The 26,319-nt window shown below is 38.1% G+C and overlaps 1 protein-coding gene across 2 annotated transcripts in view; it reads left to right on the forward strand.

Annotated features, from left to right (window-relative positions):
- nolo (ADAMTS-like no long nerve cord) overlaps positions 1-26,319 on the forward strand; it is a 192,637-nt gene that overhangs the window by 27,760 nt on the left and 138,558 nt on the right. For both annotated transcript variants that reach the window (XM_090383741.1, XM_090383742.1), the window contains exon 2: positions 24,147-24,233. In XM_090383741.1, coding sequence (XP_090239867.1) covers positions 24,147-24,233 — 87 coding nt within the window. The remainder of the gene's footprint in view (positions 1-24,146; positions 24,234-26,319) is intronic.

Genomic DNA, 26,319 nt, shown 5'->3' on the forward strand with positions numbered 1-26,319 from the left:
AAGTGTTTAAAGCTACTGACCTGTTCTCTGCTTTCGAAACGATCCTTTGTCTTTGCGATGTGGGGATTCCAAGGTTCACCTCGCTACTCACAGTGGCTGTCGGTTACGTTGCTATGGTCGCTGAACCTTCTCTGGCCATAGCTGGAGGCGAAAAGTGCAGGTGTGAATTCAAACAAAGAGTCGGACAGACAAAGCAGCTGGATATGGTGTTAATTCAAAATGAGTTTTTTTCCATAACTTCATTTAGGTGATAATAGCTTCGTAGTAATAACTTCACCAAAGTTTGCTCATGAAACTAGAACGAACTTGTAGCTGCCTAATTATAAAATAAATGCAATTTACAGACAATATTTGATGCCGCACAACCTTAGATGCCTTGGTCCAACCTTGATGCCATACTCGATGATATATCATCCTTCACAAGAGTATTTGTTGCTGTTGTTTTGGTTCATACTCAGGGATAAGGTGATGTTTCGGCCTCTGCATAAATAAGGAATATTAAGAGAAGGTGATCGGAGGATATACTTTACAAGTACAGGGCAACGTTGGGAAAAAGTCGCAAGTAAGGGTTATATTTGAAAGTGTCTGAAATTTTGCTCAAACATGACAAGAAGAAGAACATGTTGAGAGCCTTGTCAATCAATTCGGCCCTGAAGAGCCCGTGCAAGGCTCATGGAGTAGAATTTTTCTCAGCGTGGCCTGTGCTTGTTAGCACGAGAGACTGTTTTTACACGGATGGGATACACTTAAACAGAAAGGGCGCAAATATTTGCTGATGCTATCCAGGCGGTGTGAAGTGGTCGGAAAACTGCTAGCTTGGAAGGATACACAGGCTAATAGATTAACTAGAGCCACAGGGATAGGTGATAAGTGATCCTTGCACCACTTCTATTGGAATATGCAGCAGCTTGGAAAGCAAGGAATAGGGAATTTCAAGCCCTGCTGTGGGTCATCATGGAACAAGTAAATACATGGTCTGTGTTAGGGTAATTAAGAATAAGAACAGGTGCATGTATACTTGCATGTACACTAATGCTAGGAGCATAGTAAATAATTTCGATGAATTTTAAGTACTGATTAAGTCATCAAATGCAAACATTGTTTGGATATCGGAGACGTGTTGTTACTCAGATATAAGGGATGCAGAATTTGAATGTGAGCACCAAAAGGAAATATAGGAGAGGCGGGTACTTGCAGTCGACATGGGTGGCCAGTTAAATGTTGAGTCAGTTTGATGGGAAAGCAAAAATGAGAGTAGGAGTGTGTTATAAGCCAAATGATTTTGATTAGTACAATGAACAGCTGTACAAAGAAATAGAATGGGCCAGTCGGAATGTCTTATAATGGGGGATTTTAACTTTCTGGACATTGAGTGGAACTTGTGGGTTGGCCATTCACATAGTTGCGAGACTTTTATGGATTTATTGAATGATTGTTTTCTACAGCAGCACGTTAGAGAGGCAACAAGAGGAAGCAATATTCTTTATCTGATTATCAGCAGTGATTCTTCATGCATTAAGAATTTGCTGGGAAAAGACCCACTGAGCGGTAGTGATAACAGTGTACTGATGTGGGATTTACTTAAAGACATAACTACTATGAAGGGTAAAGGGAAGGGCTCTTGCTAGTTTAAGGATAACAACAGTGGCCTGAGGCAGTTTTTAAATTCTGTATAGTGGAATCAACTCATGATGTCACAAAGAACAAATTCTAAATGGGAAGAATTCAGGGAATTAATCTTGGAAGCTACCAAGCTTTCCATACCAACTAAGAAATACTGCTCAAGGTTAAGTTCTAAATGGACGTCAGATGAACTAATGAGACTTGTGGCAGAGAGGAAACAAGCATGGGATATATATATATATATATATATATTATCAAGTGATACAGAAGCCTGTGGTAAACATAAACTTGTCTATATAAACTAGTCTGAAATCAAGTCACAATGGAGGTGAAGCAAGCTAAGGCAGATTACGAGAAGTCTCCAGCAAAGAAAAGTTGCAAAGTTCTTTCTATTTATATTAACAGTAGAAGGAAGTGGTTGAGTCGCATTGATCAAATTGATGTCGATGGTTTCTGTTGACAATCCTGATCATTTTGCTTATAGATCCCTATAACCAACCAGTCACACTATCTAAACTGAATAAGTATTCGCTGTATTAGCGACCGACGAACTCTAACAGGGAGCTAAATAATTTTGCGATAACTGTGGAGAAAGTGAAAGAGATAGTGTTGAAGCTAAACGTAAAAATGCTCTTGGGATGGTGGGATCTACCAGTTACATCAAGGAGGCAGAAAATGTGGTAAGCACATTCTTCGCCATAATTATAAGAGCATCTTTGAATTCAGGAGAGGTCTCTATAGACTGGAGATGTGCGAATATATCTCCAATTCACAACGGAGAAGGGATCAAAAGGAGACATGAGTACTTACAGACCTTTTAGCTTAATTTCTGTTGCCGGGAAAATAATGTAGTCACTGGTAAAAGGACTAACGCAGGACCATCTACACAGGGCTGCTATTACAGCATGGATTTGTTAAGGGGAAATCATGTCTGACCAATTTTGACTGGATACGACGATATGGTCACAAAGCAACTGGATGCAAAAAATAATTTTGATATCATATACTTGGATTTCAGGAAAGCTTTTGATACTATTACACATAAAATAATGCTGTACAAATTAAAGCAGTATGGCATTAAGGGCAAGTTGCTGATAAGGATAAAGGGGTGGGTTGAGTTGGAGAAGACAGAGAGTGGTAATCAATGGACACTACTCTTTGTGGACTAATGTTACCAGTAGAGTCCCCAAAGGTTCAGCGCTGGGTACATCGATTTTTTTTTTCTATATTTATTAATGATATTGATGAAGGTATATCAGGCTTAAAGTCTACGTTTGCAAATGATACAAAGGTTGGCAGGGTGATTAATGACAGTAATCTGGATCAGCTACTGCAACAAGATCTAACAAAATTAAGCAGATAGGCTGAGAAATGGCAGTTGAAAAATGTATGGTACTGTAGATGGACAGCAGTAATCCCAGATTAACATATCAACTGCGCGGTACTACACTCAGGGTAGTGGAAAATGAGAAAGACCTGGGAATAATTCTGCAGTCAGATATGAAGCTCTATGATCAATGCAGACAGGCTGCCTGGACAGCTCATGGGGTTTTGTTAATGATATACACAATAACTTTGCTAGCAGGCATGAAGAGGTGATTATCCCATTGTACAAGGCCATGGTTAGGCTGCATCTTAAGTATCGTATACAGGTCTGGAGGCCGCACTTTAGAAAGGATGTAGACCTGATGGAACGGGTGCAGAGAAGGGCAACGAGATTGGTGAAGGAAATAAAATGGTGCTCTTTTCAGTTCTACAAACTGCAGCCTCTGGAGACTAGCCAACTGCAAAGTGAACTGACTGAGGTGTTTAAGGCGTTGAATGGATTGAGCAAGCTCAATTCTGGTGACAATTTTCCTCTTTCTTGCTCAGACTACACATAAGAGGTGGCTGATTGTTGGAACAAACTTCCATCTGTTGTGGAAGTGGGTAGTTTGAATAAATTCAAGGGAGAACTACAAATTATTGAAGGGGTGGACATGTGATATGAGAAGGGTTTTTTTTTTTTTTTTTGGCTGATGCTTTATAAGCCTGCTTTCTTAGATCATTAATACTAATAAAAACTAAATAAAAACTAATAAAAAACATTAAAACTAATACTAATATTAATTTTAAAGTACAACATAAGTCTGCCATTATAAAACCCTATTAACTTCTGAATTCCTGTACTAATTCTAAGCGGACTGGATGGTGAGAAATTCAATCGTATACTTTTATAAAGTGAAGAGTTAAAAGAATTTTATTTATCTCTTCTCACTCCTGATAGTGTGAAAAGCAGAAAGAGGGAGTGTGTACCAATCCGCAGTGAAGTGGTGTATTTCTTTTAATTTTAACCAAAGCAACTCGTCTAGCTTCCCCTTTTCTATTTACAGTGAGGGTGGGGTTTGTATTCTGCATTAACTAAATGCACCGTCTTGAGTGGGCGGATGGCTTCGAAATTCTGTCATGTTAGGAATCAAATGATTAGGTTCACACACTCCCATTTCAAACATGGGAAATACTTTCTTTTCCAATCCGTCACTATAGCCAGATGGCGAGGGAGGAGTGGGTGTTTACTCAGGATAGCACACGAGATGACATCAGTAAACATAACCTACTTTAGAAAGCCCAAAGAAAGAAAATAGATGTTATCTAGAGTTATAGGTACGTAATGAACTGCGCTTGGGACAATTACATTCTTTTATACATTAGAAACACATTATCCCGTCAGTTTAAAGTATCTCTTTGCGATAAGATCATGTTTAGCAAGAAATGTGTGCATGTTTATGTTAAGATTACGAAAAATGGTTGCAAAACTGCTGCTGTATAAATTACTTACATAATCCTTTTAAATAATCAGTGTCTAAATGAATTATTTATTACTTTTATTTCATTTATTATTAAATAATTAATTTTTAGCTAAATTATTTTCTTATCAAATAACTTCTTAATATAAAAAATAAATAATGGCAAAAATCAAACTATTTCAATCCTGTAGTTCTTCTCAAGCCGTTTCATATCTACTGTAGATGAATTCATTATTTTTATTTTTTAAATTAAAACGAAGGATGGCGACAATGAATTCAAATATATTTGATTCTTATATAATTCTTTACATCGACTATATAATTCTATGGCCCATTTAAAATCCAAAGTCTTATCTGATTAAACCATCAACCAACAAGTAAAATGAAAACCACAAATAATAATTGTGAATTAAGCCCCCTTTCTCCAGAAAGTCTTCAGCAAGTCATGGACAATTTATTTTTATTGCAGCCCTGATTGCAAGCGTCTGCAAAGTCACCGAAGTTATTGGACATTTCAAAAATGAAAGAAATGTGTATACCATCAGTATTTCCACAGTTTCTTTGAAATTCTTGGTATCACGAATCTGGATGAAAGGTTGAGGCATGTGTTCGGATGGTTTGGAAGACAGAGAGGATGAAATTTCAGATGTCAATTCAGACGACCAGTGCCCAACGAAGTATCTATAAAAATTGTTTTATTAAGGCCACCCAAGTCCGAACTTATCCGTTCATGTGTATTATGTCCATAAATTGCGTGTTCTATAGTAGATTTGCCCGTTTTACTGGACAAAAAAAAAAACCCCAAGTTTCGGGGGCGGAACCTTGCTATCCCTGCTTCGGGCAGACTAACTCAGCCACGGAGTGAAAAAAGCTATAAAAGTTCCTAGCGTTATTGACGGAATTCGAACTCTTATCTTTTATGCTTTTCCGCCCAGTGTGGGGAGTACCGTGATTGTAACTGTGTTATCCACGCAGACACGGAACTTGCTATAGAAAATGCAAGCAGCAGAAACAGACCGTCTATGAGACATAGAGTGGAGAGACTTTGTAATAGACGGCTCATTAATTAAACTGAATGCTGTTTTGAATGGAGTCTAAAAGTCTGAGAGAGATTTTGGGGTCACTACCCCAGCTTAGGAAAAAACATTCCACTGTAAAATGAATTTGAGATTTGTACAGAGTGTAACTGTAGAGAAGAAAGGTAACGCCAAAGGCAGAAAAGAAAGTCCAGTTTTTTTAGATGCAGAGGAAGCAATATTTGGATGTGCTTATGCCAAGAGAGATTAGAACTCTGGGCAATCCCTAATACAGATATGTGACCTTGCCTAGAAATCTGAATGTCATCAAAGATGAGCGAGCATAGAGGCAGCAGACTCTTTTTAGCTGAAATAAAACAGGACTGAGTTTTATGAGAATTGCAGTTGACTAAGGTTTCTTCACTTCACTGGAAAATTACCTGGAGATCAGCGGTGGATATTCGAGAAGTTGAAGCTGTTTGTGCAGAGCAAAGCTTCTCAAACAGGAAGGGAAAATGTGGTGTGCTGTCATCAGCAAAACTATGGATAGGATTTCCAGTCAATGAAAGAACTTTTAAGAACACCGGCATTAATGGAGAAGTTAGATTACATAGGACCGAGTACTTTCGTCTGCAGTGAACAGTTAGGGAGAGACCGGTTGTCCAATATCCAGGTATAATTTAAATGATAAATCGTAATATAACTTCAGACTACTATTTCAAATATCCGAAGTATCTTCCAGCAATATATTCGAGTTTACTAATAAACAACAGCGCTAATTCATTTATAATTTACTACGCTGAACAACCTATCTGATTCGGTTTTCTTTTTTTCTGTACAATTCAATGCAAATGTTTGGAAGATTCGGAGGGTTGACAGCTCTTGACATAATGACTGAAGTCCTATGGTGACGTATATGTAAATGGATATACACACTGAGAGGTCAAGGCAATATACCACCTCAGAAAAATGCTCTGTCCACAGTAAACTGTGCTAGTATATCAGCTGAAAAAAAAAGGTTACAGTACAGTTGGAAACTTCTGGCAACTGTGGCCGTCCCAGTATAAGCTTCCCATGGTTATCATAATAGTTATAATTCTTCCAAACAGTGCGTGTAAACGACTGATTCAAAATTGGGGGAAGGGCTGCATTTTCCCCACGAAATCTCAAGTTTTTGGGATTAAAAAGCAACAACAAAGACTCTTGTTGTTGCTTTTTAATCTCGCAAAGACTCTTGTACCTCTCTCTTGGAACAGGAGAGGCGCAATGGTCTTTGCCGATGCCACAGAGGAGATCTTAACTTTTAATTGCTAATTGGAAGGACGGGATAGGGAAGTCTCTGGAAAGATTCAATTTAAGAACGACCAGAGTTACACCTGCACCCCCCCCCGGGTATATTGTGCTTTTGTAATAAGCACACAAGTGCAAAGTATTTGTAGGATACTTCGTAATTCTATAAACATGATAAAACCTAATGAATTGGACACAATACTCTCCAGCAGTTACATGCTATAACAGAAAGACGAGTTAATAACTATAAAGGATGTAGCAGGGTAGTAAAAACTAAAAAAATACAACACCGAACTTGATAGTAATGCTTGAGCTTCTGATCAGATCAATTGACACTAATATTGTATGAATAACTGAAAGATGGTGGCAACTCGAAAGAGGGGATAAGTAAGAATTTCATTATGGTGAGTACAGTGAGTTCAAAGGAGACACAGGAGTTGTGCTGCTTATCAAAACTGCTTGAAAGAAACAAGACAGTTCCTAGCTCCTGATCAAGTCCAGGCAGGTGTTGAATCTGTGTAGCATAAAGGAAAGGTGAGAGTGGTGGAGGGTTTACAGGTCAAACAATTCCGAATTATAGCGAGGGGTATTTCAATTGAGCATCTAAAACTCGACAGTGTAGAGCCTCTTAAGGGTAGATGGGAAAAACGGTGATTCAAAAACTTAGACACTTATTAATTCAGCCATAGTTCGATAACGTTCTCACTAGGACCCATTGAGACGAACTGGAACTAGACCTTTTCCACATTGTAGGGAAAGACCACAGTTATAACCGCTGTTACAATCGTGGTCTTCCTCCTACTAAAAATATATATATTCACATAATGCATCTGCCTAGATTTCCAATGGAAGGAGTTGGAGGAATCTCATGTAATAGTGGTTTTTAACTGGAGGATAGGAATGGTTTTATAATCCAGAAATTCTAGTTCATCGCAAAAACAGACAATTGAATACTTAGAATATACAATTTACATATCCTTTATTACCTCGGTACAAATTAAAATTATTGCATTTTTTCCTAAGAAAACGTTAATTATTGCATTATTTTAATAATGTATGAAATTAACTAAATGAATGTTTTTATTTTGCACAGAAATATATTTATCCATCAGTCTATTTGTATTTTATTTTAATTTTTATCCTTAGCTCTGTGAAAAACGCGACACCCCATGGTATCGCGACATACATCTTGCTGTCACCTTACGGCCTTTCTTCCCTCGAGCAAATTCTAAGCAATCGAAAACAACCCCCGTCTTCACTGACCAGCTGCTATAAAGCAGTATTCATGAAATTTGGAAGGCAATCTTAATAGATAACCTTGATATAATCACGTACGAGCATAAATAGCCCGCATATAAATGCCTCGTACACGCTAGAGGGCATCACGTTAGCTTTATCTGCGTTCGTCACAATACTAACGCACATAACATCAGGGTTGTTTACCAAAGTCGCATAATTCCATTTACTGACCTTTCTCACACTTGTGATCATTTACACGTGTTTTCACCCATCTCATGTACAGATACGCACCCATACTATGAAAATTGAAGCGCTTTGAACTATTAAACTGATTTCAAGAATTACACAAATTGTATATGAATAAAGCACCCCTCCTGAAAGCATCCCCTGTGTTTCTTACTCTTTGCCTTGAGAAACGCATTTTTACGTCATTTTCCCTCTAACCTTGGCGTCCATTCAGTGGAACCTTATCTCAACATGGCGCCCTGTTCCTGTTTACCGTTGTAAACTCCGAGAAAAATCTTGACACAATTCGACCTATTTGCCGTTATCTCTCCGATTTGCAGCCATTTCTTGTCCAACGTCTTTGGGACGATATCGGAGGAGGCTACAAAGCGAGAGTCGAAGTTCATGTTCACGACAAATGACATCTCGGAAGAGACTAATATCAACAGCATGGAGAAGGTGGGGAGAACGGGGGCTAAAACTGGATTGTGTGCTGTGTCTCTGACCTCTTATCGATACTTTCAACCATCACGTGATTCAGGTAAATACCCTTCTATAACGTTTGCTTCTATCACCAAGAAATCATTTCTTATGCTTGGAATAACACAAAAGAAAATATAATTGAAACAACCGATATTTTGCATGTTAAATCACTGTTGGACACAATGAAACTATCCTCTTTTTTTATATATATCACAAACACATGATTACATGGCTCGCCAGATGCAGCAAACATGCCATTCGACTGGCGAGAAAGTGACAAACCCAAAAGATTAACGATAAAGGGGAGATTGGGGACATTCTAAGTATCGAATGCGTCTCAGTCAAGAGCGACCCTCTATCGAAATCATTCGAGGCAATATTTATTGAACTACTGGCAAGAAATCGATACGCTGGGCAGGTCGAAAACCTGCACAGCAGTTTGACTTTCGTTGCTATCTGCTTCTGATATCTGGAGAGTGACAGGTCGTCTCTTTCCACCTGAATCACCGCCAAGCACGAGGAGTTTGAAGTGGCTCACTGCACCCCAGCGATGAAATTCAACTAACTAGTCGACTGCTAGACCGTTTTACATTTTCATTACCAATTCTATTCGAGTGTCAAAGCCTTCCAGACTTGTGTCACCCTTGTAGACGTGTGCGGTAGTCGAGAGAAGTGGCAGGACATTTTCCACCCGGGATATACAACGGCTGTACGTGGCTCAACCTATCTTCGGAGCCCGTCCGGCTATTATCTTCTTACATCTTGTTTCCACCATCTCGGTGTTTGTGCTGTTAAAGTGCAAATGCGTTATTTCAACGGAGTATATCAAAATCCATCAGAGAAACCTTCGCCGATGAAGCCAAGATAAGCTTTCTCCTCTGCACTATAAAAATGTTGGACATTCTATTAATGAAGAGAACTCGTTGCTTTGTTTATTAAGCCATCATGACTTCGTTGTTGGACAACATTTGTAAAAGAAAATTAATTCTCATCCGCGCTGTGCTATTTGACCTTACTAAATAGGTCCAGCGAGGTCAAATATCATATTTACAACTGCTTTAAACTCGTTTTGTAAGCGGCAATATTTCGGGAAGCTCCCTGTTACTAATTCTGGCAGTCCACATAAGAAACGTGTGTGAAATGTTGGCTGATTAATATTTATAAAGACAGAGGACATTAGCGCTTCATAAATTATTCCTGAAATAAAAGCTAATAGTAATTCTACCTTTAATATTGATCACTTGTTCTTAGCTTCCATCCATCATCCTGAGATTCTCCCACCCCGTCACCCCTCACTTTTTATATGCTTTGCAAATACTACGTAGGATCAGAGTGGTCTTATGTTTCGAAAATTGTGATCAACTGACCATGTTTAAACATTGTGTCCCCGTGAATCGCTAAATAGCATTTGTATGGCTTGATTAGTTTTAGGAGACAAATGCAACGAGATTAAATATGTGGGTGGAACCTAATAATGTAACGTAATATAAACTGCTCATGAATATTTCGGATACGGGTGGTGACCCTCCACTTTTCATAAAAGGAATTGGTTGTTTATCAGATGCAATTACAGGGTTCATAGAAAGAAGTAGATTCGATATGTTATTAGGTTATCTCTCTGAAAGGTATGTCAAAATCTCTGAGGAAGAATATATACATAAGCATTATTGTATGAATAATTTCATTTTTTGTGTAAATTAAAATACGCGTATTTTATGTTTCAAAATGTTCTTTATTGCATGATTGCGTAATTATGTAATAGCACCTTTCAAAAAGCCAGGAGATTACATGCTTCTCGACTTTATCAGTCTATTAATTTAAAAAGAATATCTCCTATAAAAATGACGTATTTTTTGGAACCACTGGATCCATTTTGAATCCATTGAGCCCACTGGAATGAACGATATTAATCCCAAAGGATTTAGTGGGGTTAAGGGGGTAGCTTTGGGCAGGCGAATGAATGCATCAAATGAATGCCTCCCAATGTCCCCCAATACAGATGCCAGAGTGTAGAAATCGCATAATTTCTGATACGTTGTCAATGTATAGCATGCCATTCATTGTTCCAGGAACGACACAGAATGGTGCAAGTCCAAACCGCGAAAAACAACCCCAGATCTTCTACAAAAACGGATAGTGTACAGTTGTAATATTATTAGCTGTGGCCTTCCTAAACTCCAAGTTCCCAGTATTCAATGAGTATGGGTACCGTAACTGCGCAGAGGCCCCGAGAACAGACCTCGAACACACTATGTACGACATTTTAGGGGTACGGTTGGTCCAGATTTAATTATCAGACACGACAACGCCACTGCATATAGAGCTCAAGTGGTGGAGGAATATCTTGAAACTGAAGATATCCAACAACTACCGTGGCCAGCACGATCATCAGACTTATATCCAATCGAATATGTGTAGGACGCCCTCGGGTGTCCCACTGCACGCCGACAGCCAACTGCTCGGTCACTTGGTGAGCTAAGGTCTGCGCTGGTAGAAGAATGGAATTTTTTGCCACAGAATCTTATAGACACCCTTGTATTGAGCATGGTACACGGCCGTTAGGCCTGTTTAGTCGTTGGAGGGATCATACGCCGTACTGATGTCATGTGATCATATTATTAAGCATCTTGAATCGACTTTTGTAATGTGACCTTAGGGAATTTCTTATACAATCCCAATAAATGCCCCTTATATCTGCCCGACGTTTGTCGCTGTCCTCTCATTTCATAGTTATTCTTTAGTACACCACCACCATAGTAAATTTTGTCCCTCTTCATCGCAAGCTGCACGAGTTACACTACATTTTCTACGTGTTCTATTAATTTTGCCGAGCAGTGTATTTTAGGTATGACAATGATTTAGATACCTTACAGATCAGTACTACTTAAATACGTTCTTGCTATGGTAAAATCATTGGATGTCATGGTTAATTCTCCAAACAAATAAATCTTGAATAATGAAAATGACAGTCCCAGACGTGTCTGATAAGCTTTTGCGGTCATCTGGAAAAAGGAGCTTAGTTATATTTTGACCGAATGCTGTGTACAAAGAGAGATCGTTTACCTGGGCAATTTGGAAGTTGATTATCAGAAAGCAAACTATTTAAAATTATTACTCTAGATAAAATGCCAATTACAGTTATTAGTCTAGTAGGCAGAATGTCGATATGATATCTAAAAACACCAGCCGAACAGAAGAAAACATCTAGTCTGACAAATGTATAAGACTTGGAAATAAAGAAGATAAAGAATGACAAATTTAAAGGAAACGAATTTTTTCTACACCCCTATGCACGTGCACTAATCTTATCACTGACTAAAGCAAGAAAGTCCATTCAAGGTGCAGTAAAATAAGTAGAGCGAAAAAATTTTCTTGCTCTATTTAGGAATGATTTTTATTATTCTCCTTTTTTGATGAAAGCAATAATCCTTTGTCAATCGAAACAATATGTACTGTTGAGTGAAAATAGCAGGACAGAATTTGAGTAGAGGATACCAATACATCAATAATTGTCGAAGATAGACGTCGCTACTGAAATATAACGTCACATAACTTTTCCAGTAACACGAGTATTACTACAACAAACACAGGGAAAGAGTAATTATAGTTGGTTGTTGGGTTTTAGGAGCATTGGCCACGTTGCTCCGTGTATATCGTCTGTAAATTACCTGTGTTCTGAAGTCGATTTTCTGTTTGTTGGACGAAAAGCCCAATTTCCGAGAGAAAAACCATGCTACTCTCGCCTGAGATTAACTAACTCAGGCATTTTTCACGTTGTGAAAAAGACCCATAAAAATTCCTCACATCATCGACCGGATCCGAACTCAGGTCTTTTCCACCCGATGTGGTGAGGACGGCAATCTTACCAACTGTGCTACCACGAGGGCACAATAATTATGAAATAAATGATAAATTAAGATAATTTATTCCATAATACTATCCGTTTGAGTTGTTGATTGAGCTTAAAATGTAAAAGAAGTAGCCTTACAGCAAAGAGCAAATTTTTGGTAAAAATTGCTGATGAGATTCGTTAATTTTTATTCGCACATGCGCGAAGACCACCATTTCTCTCTTCGCTGGAACATCTAACGTGTTAAGATATCAAAGAACAATACGACGTCTGCTGGTCAACTAGTGATCCACGTGCACACCTACACCACCTAATTCCAGAAGCAACAGCAGTTTATGTAGCAACACGTGACGCGGGACTCGGGAAAGGTATCAGACAGTTATGTGACCCCGGGGTCGTACGAAGTCTGCAAGAACGGAAGTGATAATGAACTGCCAGCATGCATAAGGTGTTAACGGGGATGTTATAAGCTAGAGGGAACAGGATTGATTTTCACCAGATTTTAAAACTTCTCCGCTAGTGTGGGAGTGCAAACACTTCGTAGAATGGTCTGTCGAGTGTGTTGTGATAAACACCTGGGAGATGGAAGACGGTGATATATGAACGTGCCCTTTAAGAATATTTACCATATCCCTGCGCAATGCAAACGAGATTTCAAATGGACGAACAATCTAGAAACAATAAACCAAATGTAAGATATACACTTCTGTTGATACTTGACTGTTAGAACAGAGAATCAACATTAAAATTTTAATCGAATTGCAGAAATTCCGTCCCCATAAAAAAGTTACAACGAGTTTATGGGGACAAACAATGCGTAGGCGATCCAACATCTTCGACAACTGAATAAAATTCGCAAAATATGGCTGGAATGGTGAGAAATAATCATCGGAATATGAGTTGAACTCGAGAGAAACTTTATTTTCGCTGAAAATTGACCATGAGAAATCCTGTAACAGGATGGTGTCGAAAAATCCCAGCGACGAACGAGTACTGCGAAGAAAATAAATCTGTTCAGACCTTTCAAAAAAAAATTTGGATGAACCCGATATCTGATGAAACTTGGTGTTTCGGTATAACCTTGAAACAAAACGCCAACCACGTTTATCTCCTTTTCGGTATTAAAGGAATTTTAAAAATTAATAAGAAGAAATTTTCTGCTTATTATGCTCCGGGACAGACACGTGGTTAGAGAAGAGGAGTTTACAAGATATAGATATAAAAACAATACCATATTTCTCACTCACGTGTGCTCGAACGCGTGAACCTCGTTCTGTCAAATTCGTCTGTTGTCTCTACCGTTCTACCAATTCCACCAATCACTTTGAACTCTTTGACTTCCTCTCTTTGCAACTTGACTTTCTCCAATCCAACTTTCCTAACAGTGAGGTAATAATTTTCCTTGGTGATTTTAATGTCCACAACTCCAGCTGGCTTCCGTTTTCTAGTCACACAGACCCAGCTGGTCGTGATGCTGAATCTTTTGCAATTACTAATGACCTAGCACAGATTGTTCATTTACCTACCAGAATACCGGACAATCCTAACCATACAGCCAACACACTTGATCTTTTTCTCACAAACAACCCTTCTAAGTACACGGTCGAAGTGAGTGGTAATTTAGGCACCTCAGATCACAACTTGGTGATTGTCCCTTCTCCAATGGAGCCGTTATCTCATGGCTATTCCCAACCTCGTGTTGTTTGGCATTACAAGAATGCAAAAGGGGTTGCACCTGCGAAATTTCTTTACTTCTTTTCCTTGGTTGGATTACTGTTTCAAAACTTCTGATGTCAATGTTTGCTCAGATCGTGTCAGTGAAATTATTCTTGTAAGAATGGAATCCTTTATCCCACACTCCACTTACTTTAAAATCTCGTCCTTTATCTAAACCTTGGTTTTCCAATAACTGTGCTAAGGCTGTTCAAGAGAAGAATGTTACATATTGTAATTGGCTTGTATCCAAATCTCCAAGTTCATTTTCTGCCTACACCAAAGCTCACAAGTAAAGCAGTTATTAATAAGTGTAAACTAAATTTCGAACAGGCTAAGAGTAGAAAACTTGCTTCTTGTCCAAATGGTAGCCGAGCATTCTGTTCTCTTGCCAAAGCTACTGGCTGCAACTTTTGCCCATCTCTGCTCCCACCTCTGTCAAAACCAGATGGTTCTATTGTCACTTCAGCCAAGGATAAAGCTGACCTGCTAGCATCCCATTTTTCTTCTAACTCATGTATTAATGATCTTGGTAAAACACCTCTCACCATTCCCAGCACACCCATTCAATGTCTTCTGTGTCTTCCGTCAAAATGATGACAGAAGGATTTTAACGAATCTTGATGTTAAGAAAGCTCCAGGTCCTGATGGTATTTCTCCACTTGTTCTCAAAACCTGTGCTCCTGAATTTACTCCTGTTCTTTGCTGCCTTTTTTCACTTTCTTATTCCAAAGGTGCTTTTCCTTTTGCTTGGAAATTTGCTCATATCCAGCCAGTTCCTAAAAAGGGTGACAAATCCCTCCCATCCAATTATCGCCAGTTTTCTCTCTGACCGCTCACTGAGGGTGATAGTAGATGACTCTCTGTCTTCTAACTTCTCCACTCATGCTGGTGTTCCCCAAGATTCAGTTCTTTCCCTCACTCTTTTCCTCTTTTATATTAATGATCTTCTTCCATTGACCGGAAATCCTATCCATAGTTTTGCTGATGATAGCACATTTCATTCAACTTTCCAGTTTGAGAAACCTTGCTCTGCTCAAACAGCTTCAACTTCTTCAATATCCACAACCAATTCATTAAATTCTAATCTCTAAGTAATTCTCCAGTGGAGCAAAGACAATTTAGCTGATTTCAATCCTTATAAAACTCGGTCCTGTCTTATATGTCGCAAAAAGGATTCATCTGCTCCTATGCTTATCTTTGGTGACACTCTGATTTCTTGGCAAGATGATATATCTGTTTTGGGGATTACCCTGATTTCTAAACTCTCTTGGCACAAGCACATAACAAATACTGCTTCCTCTGTATCTTAAAAACTTGGTTTTTTCTTTCGCTTTCGGCGTTACTTTTCTTCCAAACAGCTATTCACTCTGTACAAATTGCAAATCCGCCCTACCATGGAATATTGTTCCTACATCTGGGACGGTGCCCTCAAAACCTCTTTCAAGCTTCTACATTCCATTCAGAAGAGGGCAGTTAGGTTAATTAATGACTCACCTCTATCAGAGTCTCTCCACTCTCTGTCTCAGGCGTACTGTTTCTGCTACATGCCTTTTCTATAGATACTTTCATGGGCACTGTTCTTCTGAATTGTCTTCTATAATTCCCGCTCTCTCTTTCAAAACAGTCTTTCAGAACATGAGCCGCCACCAACCAACATCCATTTGCTGTCCAACTTCAAACTCACAGAACCAACTTTTCTCTTCCTCGTTTATTCATTCAACTGCCGTTTTCTGAAACAACCTTCCTTCATACGTATTTCCTGAAAATTACAGTCTACAGAAGTTCAAGTCTAGTGTCAACAAATATCTTCTTTCATCTTCTCAACCTCCAATCTATGCACGGTACCAAGTACTATAGGTTCTAATATCTCTCGTGTTTGGAGTTTTCATAAAAAAAAAAAAAAAAGAAAAAAACTACTACATTACCGCGTAATCCACTATCCACCAAGTCTGGCTTTCTTGCTTGCTCTTCCACAATAATGAATCAAGTATTTTATCTTCAATCCTGAAAAGTTTGTGTGAAGGCATTCATTAAAAAAAATAAATAAATAAACGAAGCTTTGGCATTTTTTCAGTCCCAAAAAATACCAGTACAGAAACATCCACGCTCAGTAGCCTGATCTGGCACCATGAGATTTTCGTGTTCCTATAATTGAGAAACTCCTTGATAGAGTTTTATTTTGGACTCATTGAAGACATTCAGAGCTATGAGACAACATTACTAAAAAGTCTTCCCGAAAAATGATTTGCAGCGATGTTTTCTAAGCATGGCAGAGCGATTGGGATGCGCCTATAAAAATCAAAAGGAGAAATAGTTACGTGTTATTCACTTCCTTGTTTCTGGTAAAAATCCTAAATCAAAGGAAGTTACAATAATTTGGAAAAGGATATGACCACGGGTACAGAGTAAATATAAGTTCTGAGTAGAGAAGACACAAACGACAGTTCTCAGAAGATTCAAAATGGGCCATTCGAAGCGGTATTAAATCACTAAAACATGGTTTATGACAGGGATTCCCAAAACCTTTTTTACCTGCTGACCCCTTTAAAAAAACGAATTTTTCCCTCATCCAAAAAATACACCCATTTTAATTTTGATGGATGGATTATAAGAAAAACCAATAAATAACAATCAGTTCGTGATTATTGCCGCTGTAGCCGAGTGGTCAATCGCACGGGTGCATGAGTACACGTACTTGGAGTGACCGTTGTTCAACCCCGTGACTGCTAAATACGGTGCTGTTTCTTGTATTCTGTCTATTTGTGAATTCCTCTGACCGTTTGGTCGTCCCGGAGTATAAACAGAAATTTTATTATTAAGTTTGATTTTACCCTTCTAGCCAACCAGCTGTACCCTGTACAGCTGGTTGGCTAGAAGAAGAGTGTAAATAACTGTATAATTATAGAAGAGTGTACATATAAGAGTGTACATATAATTATATAAACATATTTAGATTTAGAAAAACATAAATTAAAAGGATGATTGACAATGTTTGACAATGCACTTGACTGGAGTTGTGGCTGATGATTTGAAACAAGCTGTGCCCTCATGGGTAACACTGTTGGTTGGATCGCCGTCCTACCCACACCGGATGGAAAAGATCTGACCTAAGTCTGAGTCCCGTCGATGACGGGAGGAATTTATGTGCTTTTTTTCACAACGTAGTTGAGTTAGTCGGAGAGGGTAGCATAATTTTTTCTCCCAGAAACTCCGGTTTTTCATTGAGCAAAATAGAAAATCGACCTCAGAAAACACGCAATTTACAAACAATATAAACGGAGCAAATGGCCTTAGTCGCTAATGCTCCTAAAACTCTACTACAACTCATGCAATAAGCTGTGCAGCATCCAGGCTAAAATTACTTAATTTGATCCTCAGGTCCCCACGTTCCGATATTCTGACGCCCCTGCCCTCAGCCTGTTTCTTGTGTTTCTCAATAAATTATTAATATGGCAGAATCCAGCTTCCACTGGATAAGATCTGGGGAAGTTAACAAAAGTGGTTCCCTGTAGTTTGTAATTTACGATACTGTAGCCGACTGGTCAGGAGTGGGAGTGCAGAATCATACGTTCTTTTAGTAGACCGGGGTTCAAGCCTCTGACTGCTAAATACGGTCGATCTGTGCATGGCAGATTATGGTCCATTTCCCTCAACTTGAATCGTTGAGAAGGCTTCCATATTGGAGTGGATTGATAATGGCTTCAGTTTACCTTTACGTCCATAGTTATATTTTTAAATCATATATTACTATATATTCTTTATATTTATTATTATTATTATATAATTTGCCGGTTTATCCCCATTCAACCCCCTTGTCATGTATCGATCCCTCTCTCAAGACGATTTATCCCAAGATGATCAACTTAAACCCCGTTGGGAATCCCTGGTTTATGTCCTCGTGGGGTAGCACTGTTGGTTGGATTGCCCTCCTCCTCAGACCGGGTGGAAAGTTCGAGTTCGAGTCCAGTCGATGAAGTGAGATACTTTTATGAGCCTTTTCCACAAGGTGGCTGAGTTAGTCTGTCTCAGGCGAGGGTAGGACGGTCCCAAAACCCTACTGAAACAACAAAACCCTGGTTTATGAGGTGGACATTTAAACTTACTATAACCAAAGTGCGAAACTTTAAACGAGAATTTATAAATTTAAATTTCTGGGCTTCAAGTATTTGATCGCCAATTATGAGAATAATTCCAGAAAAGAGTTTATAGCCATGAATTATAAAGTTTGACAGCTGTACGTATCGACACCTGCATGCTGCCACAACTATAAAAATAGTCAACCAACCATTAATGTAAACATCAGAAATATGAACACAGACAAGCATAGAGAGCTATGTCTTTCTCCCTTTAATCTTTAAAGCATGACCTTGGGAAGGGGAGAAGGTTTAAGCAATTTAGGCGTACAGTTCAAAATTCCTGTGTAGTCATTGATTGCGAAGTGTCTGGTAGCTTTAACAGAGAAAGACCATCGTTCGAAGTGTGCAATCAGTGTTACGCATAACTGTGGTTTTATTGATTCGCAGCGCTACGAATAGAGGTTTCTTGGTAGTGGTGTCCGACTGAATATTGATGATTCTATCGAGTTGAGTTTGGCCATAAATTTAAAAATGTCCTTGAAGGATTTGGAGGCTACAACTTCATTGACTCATTGCTAGTTTACCGAAATAGATGAAATAAACGACAGTGCTTTATTGAACAGCAGTCTGTCTGTTCGTGAAAATGCTAGATGAGACATTTGATGGGTTAGTTAAAGGGCTGAGGAATTTAAGGCCATGAAGTGTCAGTATATTTTACATTTTTAAATTGCATATATCCTGTAGTCTGTGTTTTTAAAAACTCAAGATTCTTGAGTTTTTAAAGTACATGGGACTCGCAAAGCCACAATATTAAGGTTTGCTAAAAATATTTAGTATTATGTTTTTATTATTATTTGTTCGTGGAATTAAAATTAACGTGGATGATTTACCAAACTCTCGGCAATGGCCCGAGGTCGTTGGAAACAAACTTTCTCTGAAAAAATCTCTCTCGGATGACATCAGAGAAATGTTTTCTCTGATATCTTCCTTCTGCTGTCAATCCAATCTTGAAGTGCCAAAATCTGAAGAATCACATCTTGCTGCTTCTGAGTTTTGAATATCTCCTGCTTTCAGGACTAGTTGTCGTGTTGTTGATTTTTAGAAGCATCAGCGACTTAGATCATATTGCTCCATTATGTAATTACATCTGCAGAAATGTCTATTCACTGGCCGATTTCCTGGTTATGTGGGATGAAAAATCCAGAAATACTCACAGGTGGAACCCTACTCCTTCCGCCTGAGATCGACTAACTACAGCTGTAATTAAAAAGAACTTTACAAATTTCTTCTATCATCAACGGGCCCAGACTTCTCCAAATGACTCACAAATGGCGAAATCACTATACTATACTTTCACAGAGGACTTCAGGATCAAATCAAACTCCCAAACTATAGTGTTATCTTTGAAATAAGATTTGTGAAGATTGAAAAATAAGGTTAAATTTAATTGTTGCAGTCATTTGTTTTACCAGGACTGCTAAATATGGAGATGTTCTTGCATTCTGCTCTATCTTGCAAACTCCTTTACCCTTATGTGGTTGTTCGGAGTATAAACAGAAAATTTAGTATTTTTAACCCTAACACATATGCAGTTTTGTATGTATATCATTTTCTGGTGTCATCCGAAATTCTTAGCTTAAGCAGCTGATATTAAGAAATCTTTAAGAAATCTATTAAAAGCCTGATATGTTTGGAGGAAAATTTTCGCTAATAAATCAAACCACGAAATTAAGATGGTCATGGAAAATAGGAGACTTTCTTTATCCTGTAGATTTTGACAAAAGCAGTGAGAAATGCACTCAAACGATTTTCACGAAGAAATGTTGTAAAATAACATTCAGATAGAACTTCAAGGATGTCGAATTGCAGAATTCACGGTATCCTTGTAAGGCACATAGTCAAATACATAGACCCAGTTGCATATTATGCATAGACGATCTGGCCGTCGGCTCTACGTTCTTGCAGAAATATATATTAGGTTAAATATATATGGTTAAATTTCATTATAATTGAAAAACGAAATTCGAGTGAAATTCATCTTATGCTTCAATGCTTGTTTTCAGGAAAAAAAAAAAAAAAGAATATAAACGAGAAATAGTAAATTAGAGTGTCTTATAATGAGGGATTTTAACTTCACAATATTGACTGGAACTTGTGGGTTGGTCACTCACACACTAGCAAGGCTTTTGTGGATTATTTGTTTTTTATAGTTAATGGCGAGACAATTCCAAAAGTTTCATTGCATACTGACCTAGGGCTAATGTGGGATGAAGACTTAAATTTCAAAGATCCCTTCCTCAAGACAAAGAAGAAGACCTATACTGCATTCTGGGCTATCCGCCAGGAGCTCGTAGGCTGCCACAACATCAATTTGATTTGTCAATACATTGATAGGTGTCTCACTCTTATACCTTTATATGCATCTGAAATCTGGTCCTCAGCACCTACCTCTCTAGGTAACAGATTCCTGACGATGGAATACTGGATTCTGCGGTGGCTGAACCGTCTGGGAGGGGAACCCGTTCACCATCTCGAAATCTATTCTTCTAATCAATCTAGGCATGACCCCATGGAAGCTCACTGTTATCAAAAATAAATAAATAAATAAACAAAAAAAAATCTGTCCACATTCTCTAAGCTGTTAACCCGTCAGATTGATGCCCCATCGATGGAAGATATTATCTCACTTCCAAAAGCAAGGAATAGAAACCACCAGAGCCGGCAGCCCCCACTTAGGATGAAGCTCACTAACCTGGACTCCCGTGTAACATGATCCAACACTTCAACACCTTCTCCACAGATCCATATAAGTTTGGAGAAAATAAAACATACATAAGCCAAATTATGGACGAAATCTGGACCAAATCACCAGAACTACTATAAAATCTGGGCTGTATTTATATTAGAAATGTATAGTATGTAAATAATTTAATGTAAAAAATATATTGTAAAAGAAAAGCAAATTGTAATGACAATTAGAGAAGAAATGATATGTAGAACAACCTGCATATATAATAACAATATTAATTTAATATCAATCTTATTTTAAAGTTAATCGTTACTACCATTAAGTAAATATAATTTTCTAAACAATGTCATTATTTTAAATATTGAAAATTTGTATTAAATTGTATGCTGTATATAAAATATATACATTGTACACCTTCCTAGCCCACTGGCTGTTCAGGGGGGGGGTTGAACTTATAATAATATTCCGGGATACGAACACCGGTTCATGAGGTTGATCAACGAAATAGCAAATAACCTGTTCACAATTTCTCTATCTCCATATTTTCCGGAATATAAAATTTGGAAATTCATATTTAACATAAAAATTTTGTGCGAACTCTTATCTATAAAAATAAACGCCATCATTTTTCATCATCATACCAGGAGGGTCCTCAAATCTCAAAGAAATTAATATCTTCATAAGCAAGCTGATTCACATTTAGGGTTTCAAGCAAATTGTCTTATAACGTACTGGATCTGGGTAATAACCTGCAGATTGGTCCATTGGGTTTCTGGGATGTTATTCCATACAAACTTTGAAAATAAGTTAGGCTTTAATAGGAAATAATTTTCCAGGATGGTAAATTTGATATTTTTCCAGTAGTATCTGTGGTGGGTTCATGTCTGTTCCTATATGGTATCATAATTCTTTTACTGTTGACTTTTTGGGTCAGTTCTTTTCACTTAAATGTTATAGATGTCATTTCTATTTATGAATTCTAGTCTGCTTTCAAGCAACATGAGGTTACAATCGATCTCACGTCCTCTGAATACTCTGGTGGTATCGTTAATGTTTCTTATCACTTTTTCATGTTTATAATAATATAATCTATTTATGTATATTCTTTTGATTTACGAATATATTCCTAATTTCCAGTCCAGTAAAAGGGTATATATCTCTCAGAAAGGCTCCATTTTGATTTATTATTGTTTCTCCTTATTTACTTACACTGGCTGATTTTCTACTTTACCGTCATTTACACTGAATGGCCACTTTATTAGAAACACCTCCTAATAGCGAATATGTCCCTATTTAGCCCTCACAAGAGCCTGGATTCGTCGTGAAATGAATTCAATGAGGTGTCAAAAGCGTACGGGATACTGGTCCACGATGACTCAAAAGTTGTTGCAAAGTGAGAGATATTGACAAAGGATGTTGCCACAGTAGGCTGAATTCGCTCTCATGTTCCTGGAACCAGTTTGTACAATTCTGGCTGTGTGACATTGTGCATTATCCTATTGGAAGAATCTATTCGCAGATGGATAAGCTGCAGCCATGGAAGGATGCACCTGGTTGAAAATAATTTCCAGATAACCTGTGGAATCCGAAAGTTGCTCCACTGGTTTGATGGGACCCAATGTGCACCACAGAACACCCTCCTACTCCACACACACACACACACACACACACACACACACACACACACACACACACACACACACACACACACACACACACACACTATTCCACTGCCACTACCAGTTTACATTGTTGATATATGGCAGGATGAGTCCATGACTCGTGCTGTTTTCACCATATTCTGGTCCTCTCATAAGTGTAAAACAGTGGAAAACCGGGATTCGTCAGACCAGGCAACCTTTTTCACTTCTCAATTGTCTCATGCTCTGAGCATATTAAACATACTTTTCAGCTTTTTGCTGACAGGAGTTGAATCCGGTTCGGTCGTCGGGCACGATATCCAACGATTGAAAGTCATTCATGGGAGGGAATTGAATTGAGCCTTTTTCAAACCGTGACTGAGTTAGTTTGTCTCAGGCGAAGACAGGCTTTTTCTCTCGGAATTTTGTGTTTTCGTTCAGAAAAACAAGCAAAACGAACAATGAACACACAAAATTTTCAGACATAATACACATGAGTGGATGAGCTTATTCTCACGGGTATTCATAATATGAAATATTTACCAGAGCATCATTACGTACTGCCCACGTGCATGGTTACGAACACGAGATGCTATCATTGAGCTCTCTTTCATGAAAAAGATATAGATGATATAGATGTACCTAATAAACTGACCATTCAGTGTACATAATAAGATTTCTATAAATGTATCAATATAAATAAGATCATAAAATTCTTTGAAAGTTAGCAAAAATCTGAATGGTCCAGCATAAAAGTCATCATATGGTCTTTTTCAGATTTTAGGGTTAACCCAGGTGCATAAATGAAATAGTTGTTTGGAGAGGTGAAAATAAAATTTCTGTGTGACGTCTTTATGTGCAACTATCCAAGATGTATGCTGTACAGTGCGCATTCTCCCTTTGCACAATGGGGAAGGAAGCGCCAATTTGAATTGTGATTAACATTCTTCCACTGTCTCTCGGCTAGCACACAAATCGGATAAACTCATTAACATTAGACCATGCTAGAGATATAGCCTGGTAAGTTCATACTTGGCTGGGGTGGGGAGAACTATTGCCTCGTGCCGTTTTAGTCCACCACTGTGTCACGTGATAGACATTTATATGCCATTGCATTGTTACTTAAACACAGAATGGCCATCTGTAAAGAATTTTTTTTCTGGTCTAGTTTGGCCTTATTATTGAAAATAGCGTGCGACAAAAAAATGGAAGATAAGCATCTATCGATAAAAGAGCAGGAAGCACTAACTGTACATGCAGTTTTCTATTCGACTCCCTAGTTTATACAGAAAACGCACATTAGACAGCATTAATAGATCTGTGTCAAAAACTCTGGTTCTGATTTGAAACTGTTAATTGATAGTAATATAGTACCACCAAGAATATTCATTTTGATTTAATAAAATGTCCATCTACGACATCTCATTACCCACTGTTTTTTGATTCTTTTCAGACTGTGCTGATCTGCACTTATTCTCAAGAACTAGATGGTGGAAATGTGACCTCCGAAGAGCTGCTAGATGTAGACTTCAAAGAATCGGTAAGTCAGAAAACCGGGCGGTATATGTAAACTTTCAGTAAGTAAAAATTAAACTTGCCAATTATTTGCTTTCTGTCCTTCAAAGTAGTTGTTTTGAGCAGTTTTCTGTGAAGCCATTCTCTTCATCCGCGACTGGAAGCACTTTTAGATTTCAATTACTGACGCCGATTTTAGTGTCCTTAACGTACAGTTTGGTTCGAAGAGAGACCCAAAATGTGTTCCTTTCAGAAGTTTGTTTAATTGTCTGAAATGTAGCCAAAACAGTGTCGTATAAACGATACTTCATCATTCAAATGAAGTATTCTTTATACTCCACTGATTTGGCTCCATCTGACTTCTTTCTCTTCTTCTATCTCTTCTCGTAACTTACTAAAGCTGTTCCTCGAGCTTTCTAGCCATGCGTTGAATATTTATGTAATCTGGTTACAGCATAATCCAGGAAAAGTTGTAAAACGAGAGAGCAAAGTTAATTTTTTCTTTTTAAATTTATGTAACAACCAACAGAATCTATGACTGCGGAAAAAATATATAATAAATAAATTACTTAATTATTTTAAAAGTAATTTACCATTAACTACAAGTTTAAACTACGGTATAATCTGGATTTCGAAAAATTTTAAATAAATATAAATTTATATCAAATACAGTGTAATTAAATGCAATTTGCATAATGGGGAAAATAACGTGGTTTAAATGAAAATTTTAGCTTTGTTTTTTCAAAAACATAATGGAATATGATAAATGTCAACAACATCCATATAACTAGCAACATAATTAATAACTAATTACAAAATGAAGAATGCCAAAATGTAACGATCATCTTATGAGACCGACATACTTGGTTTCACAAACGAATAGTCGATCCTTGCAGGTAGCATAGTTATTATAGCTGTCCTTCCACACCGCGTAGAACAAACCTGGCTTCGAATCTTGTCAAGACGAGAGGAACATTTATGGTCTCTTTTCATAACGTGGTCGAGTCAGTCGGTATCTGTGAAGGGTCATACGGTTCTTCCAGAAACTCGAGATTGTCATGTAGCAGAGCAGCGGACACTGACCATACAATACATACAATTTACATAACACATTGACCCTTCATTAGCATATTTCGGCTTAAGAATGGTTGACAAACATCATCAGTAATCTGCAAAGAGCAGATTCAAACCCAAACAACCGCCCTCGTGGGTAGCACAGTTGATAGAATTTCCGTCCTTCCCACATGAGTGGAAAAGACCTGAATTCGAATCCCGTCGATGAATCGAGGAATTTTTATGGGCCTTTTTCACAACGTGGCTTAGTCAATCGGTCGCAGGCGAGGGTAGTATGGTTCTTCTTTCGGAAACTTGGGTTTTTCGTCCAACAAACAGAAAATTGACCACAGAACGCATGCAATTCACAGACATAATATACGGCGCAATATGATCAAAGTTGCAAATGTACCTAAAACCTTACAACAACTAACCAACCAAACACGCTTCTACAACCATCTCTCTCTCTCTATATCTCTTTAGAATCTCAGCTCTCCTCTTCATTTTCCTATAACCACCATCCCCTCTCAATTCACTATCATAGTTTTCCTCAATCTCCTAGGTCTCTTCCCCTCAGCCTCTCCCTTCACATTGTCATCAGTCTTGCGCTTATTTCAGTCTCATTTTTGACTTTATCGACCGATCTTATCTTTTCCGTTTTCCTCGATGCTCACGTCTCAAAACGTTCCAGTCTTTTAATGTCTTTCATTCTCATTGTCAATGTTTTTGCTCTGTAAAGTACACACTCTACAGCTGTTGTTGTTTTAGGGATTTGTTAGGCGCATCGGCAACTATGGGCATAGTGCGCCAACACTCCACAGCGGACATGATACTAATCCCTAACTAAATCCTAATCTCCCACATAATGTTCTTTTTCGCTTTTCAAAAGCTTTTTTACCAACTATGCTTCTTATTCCTCTGCTTCATCTAGATTAGGCTTCACAAATACCTATACTGGATCGCCTGTTCTATTCTCTCTTGTCCAAATTCAATATTCAACTCTTGCCTTTCTCTTCCCACTCTCGTAACCTTTATCTTCTCAGTATTTATTCTAATCG

This window comes from Mastigoproctus giganteus, chromosome 10 (genome assembly GCF_048544385.1).
Source record: "Mastigoproctus giganteus isolate SK-2022 chromosome 10, ASM4854438v1, whole genome shotgun sequence".
In the NCBI taxonomy this organism is placed as follows: Eukaryota; Metazoa; Arthropoda; class Arachnida; order Uropygi; family Thelyphonidae; genus Mastigoproctus; species Mastigoproctus giganteus.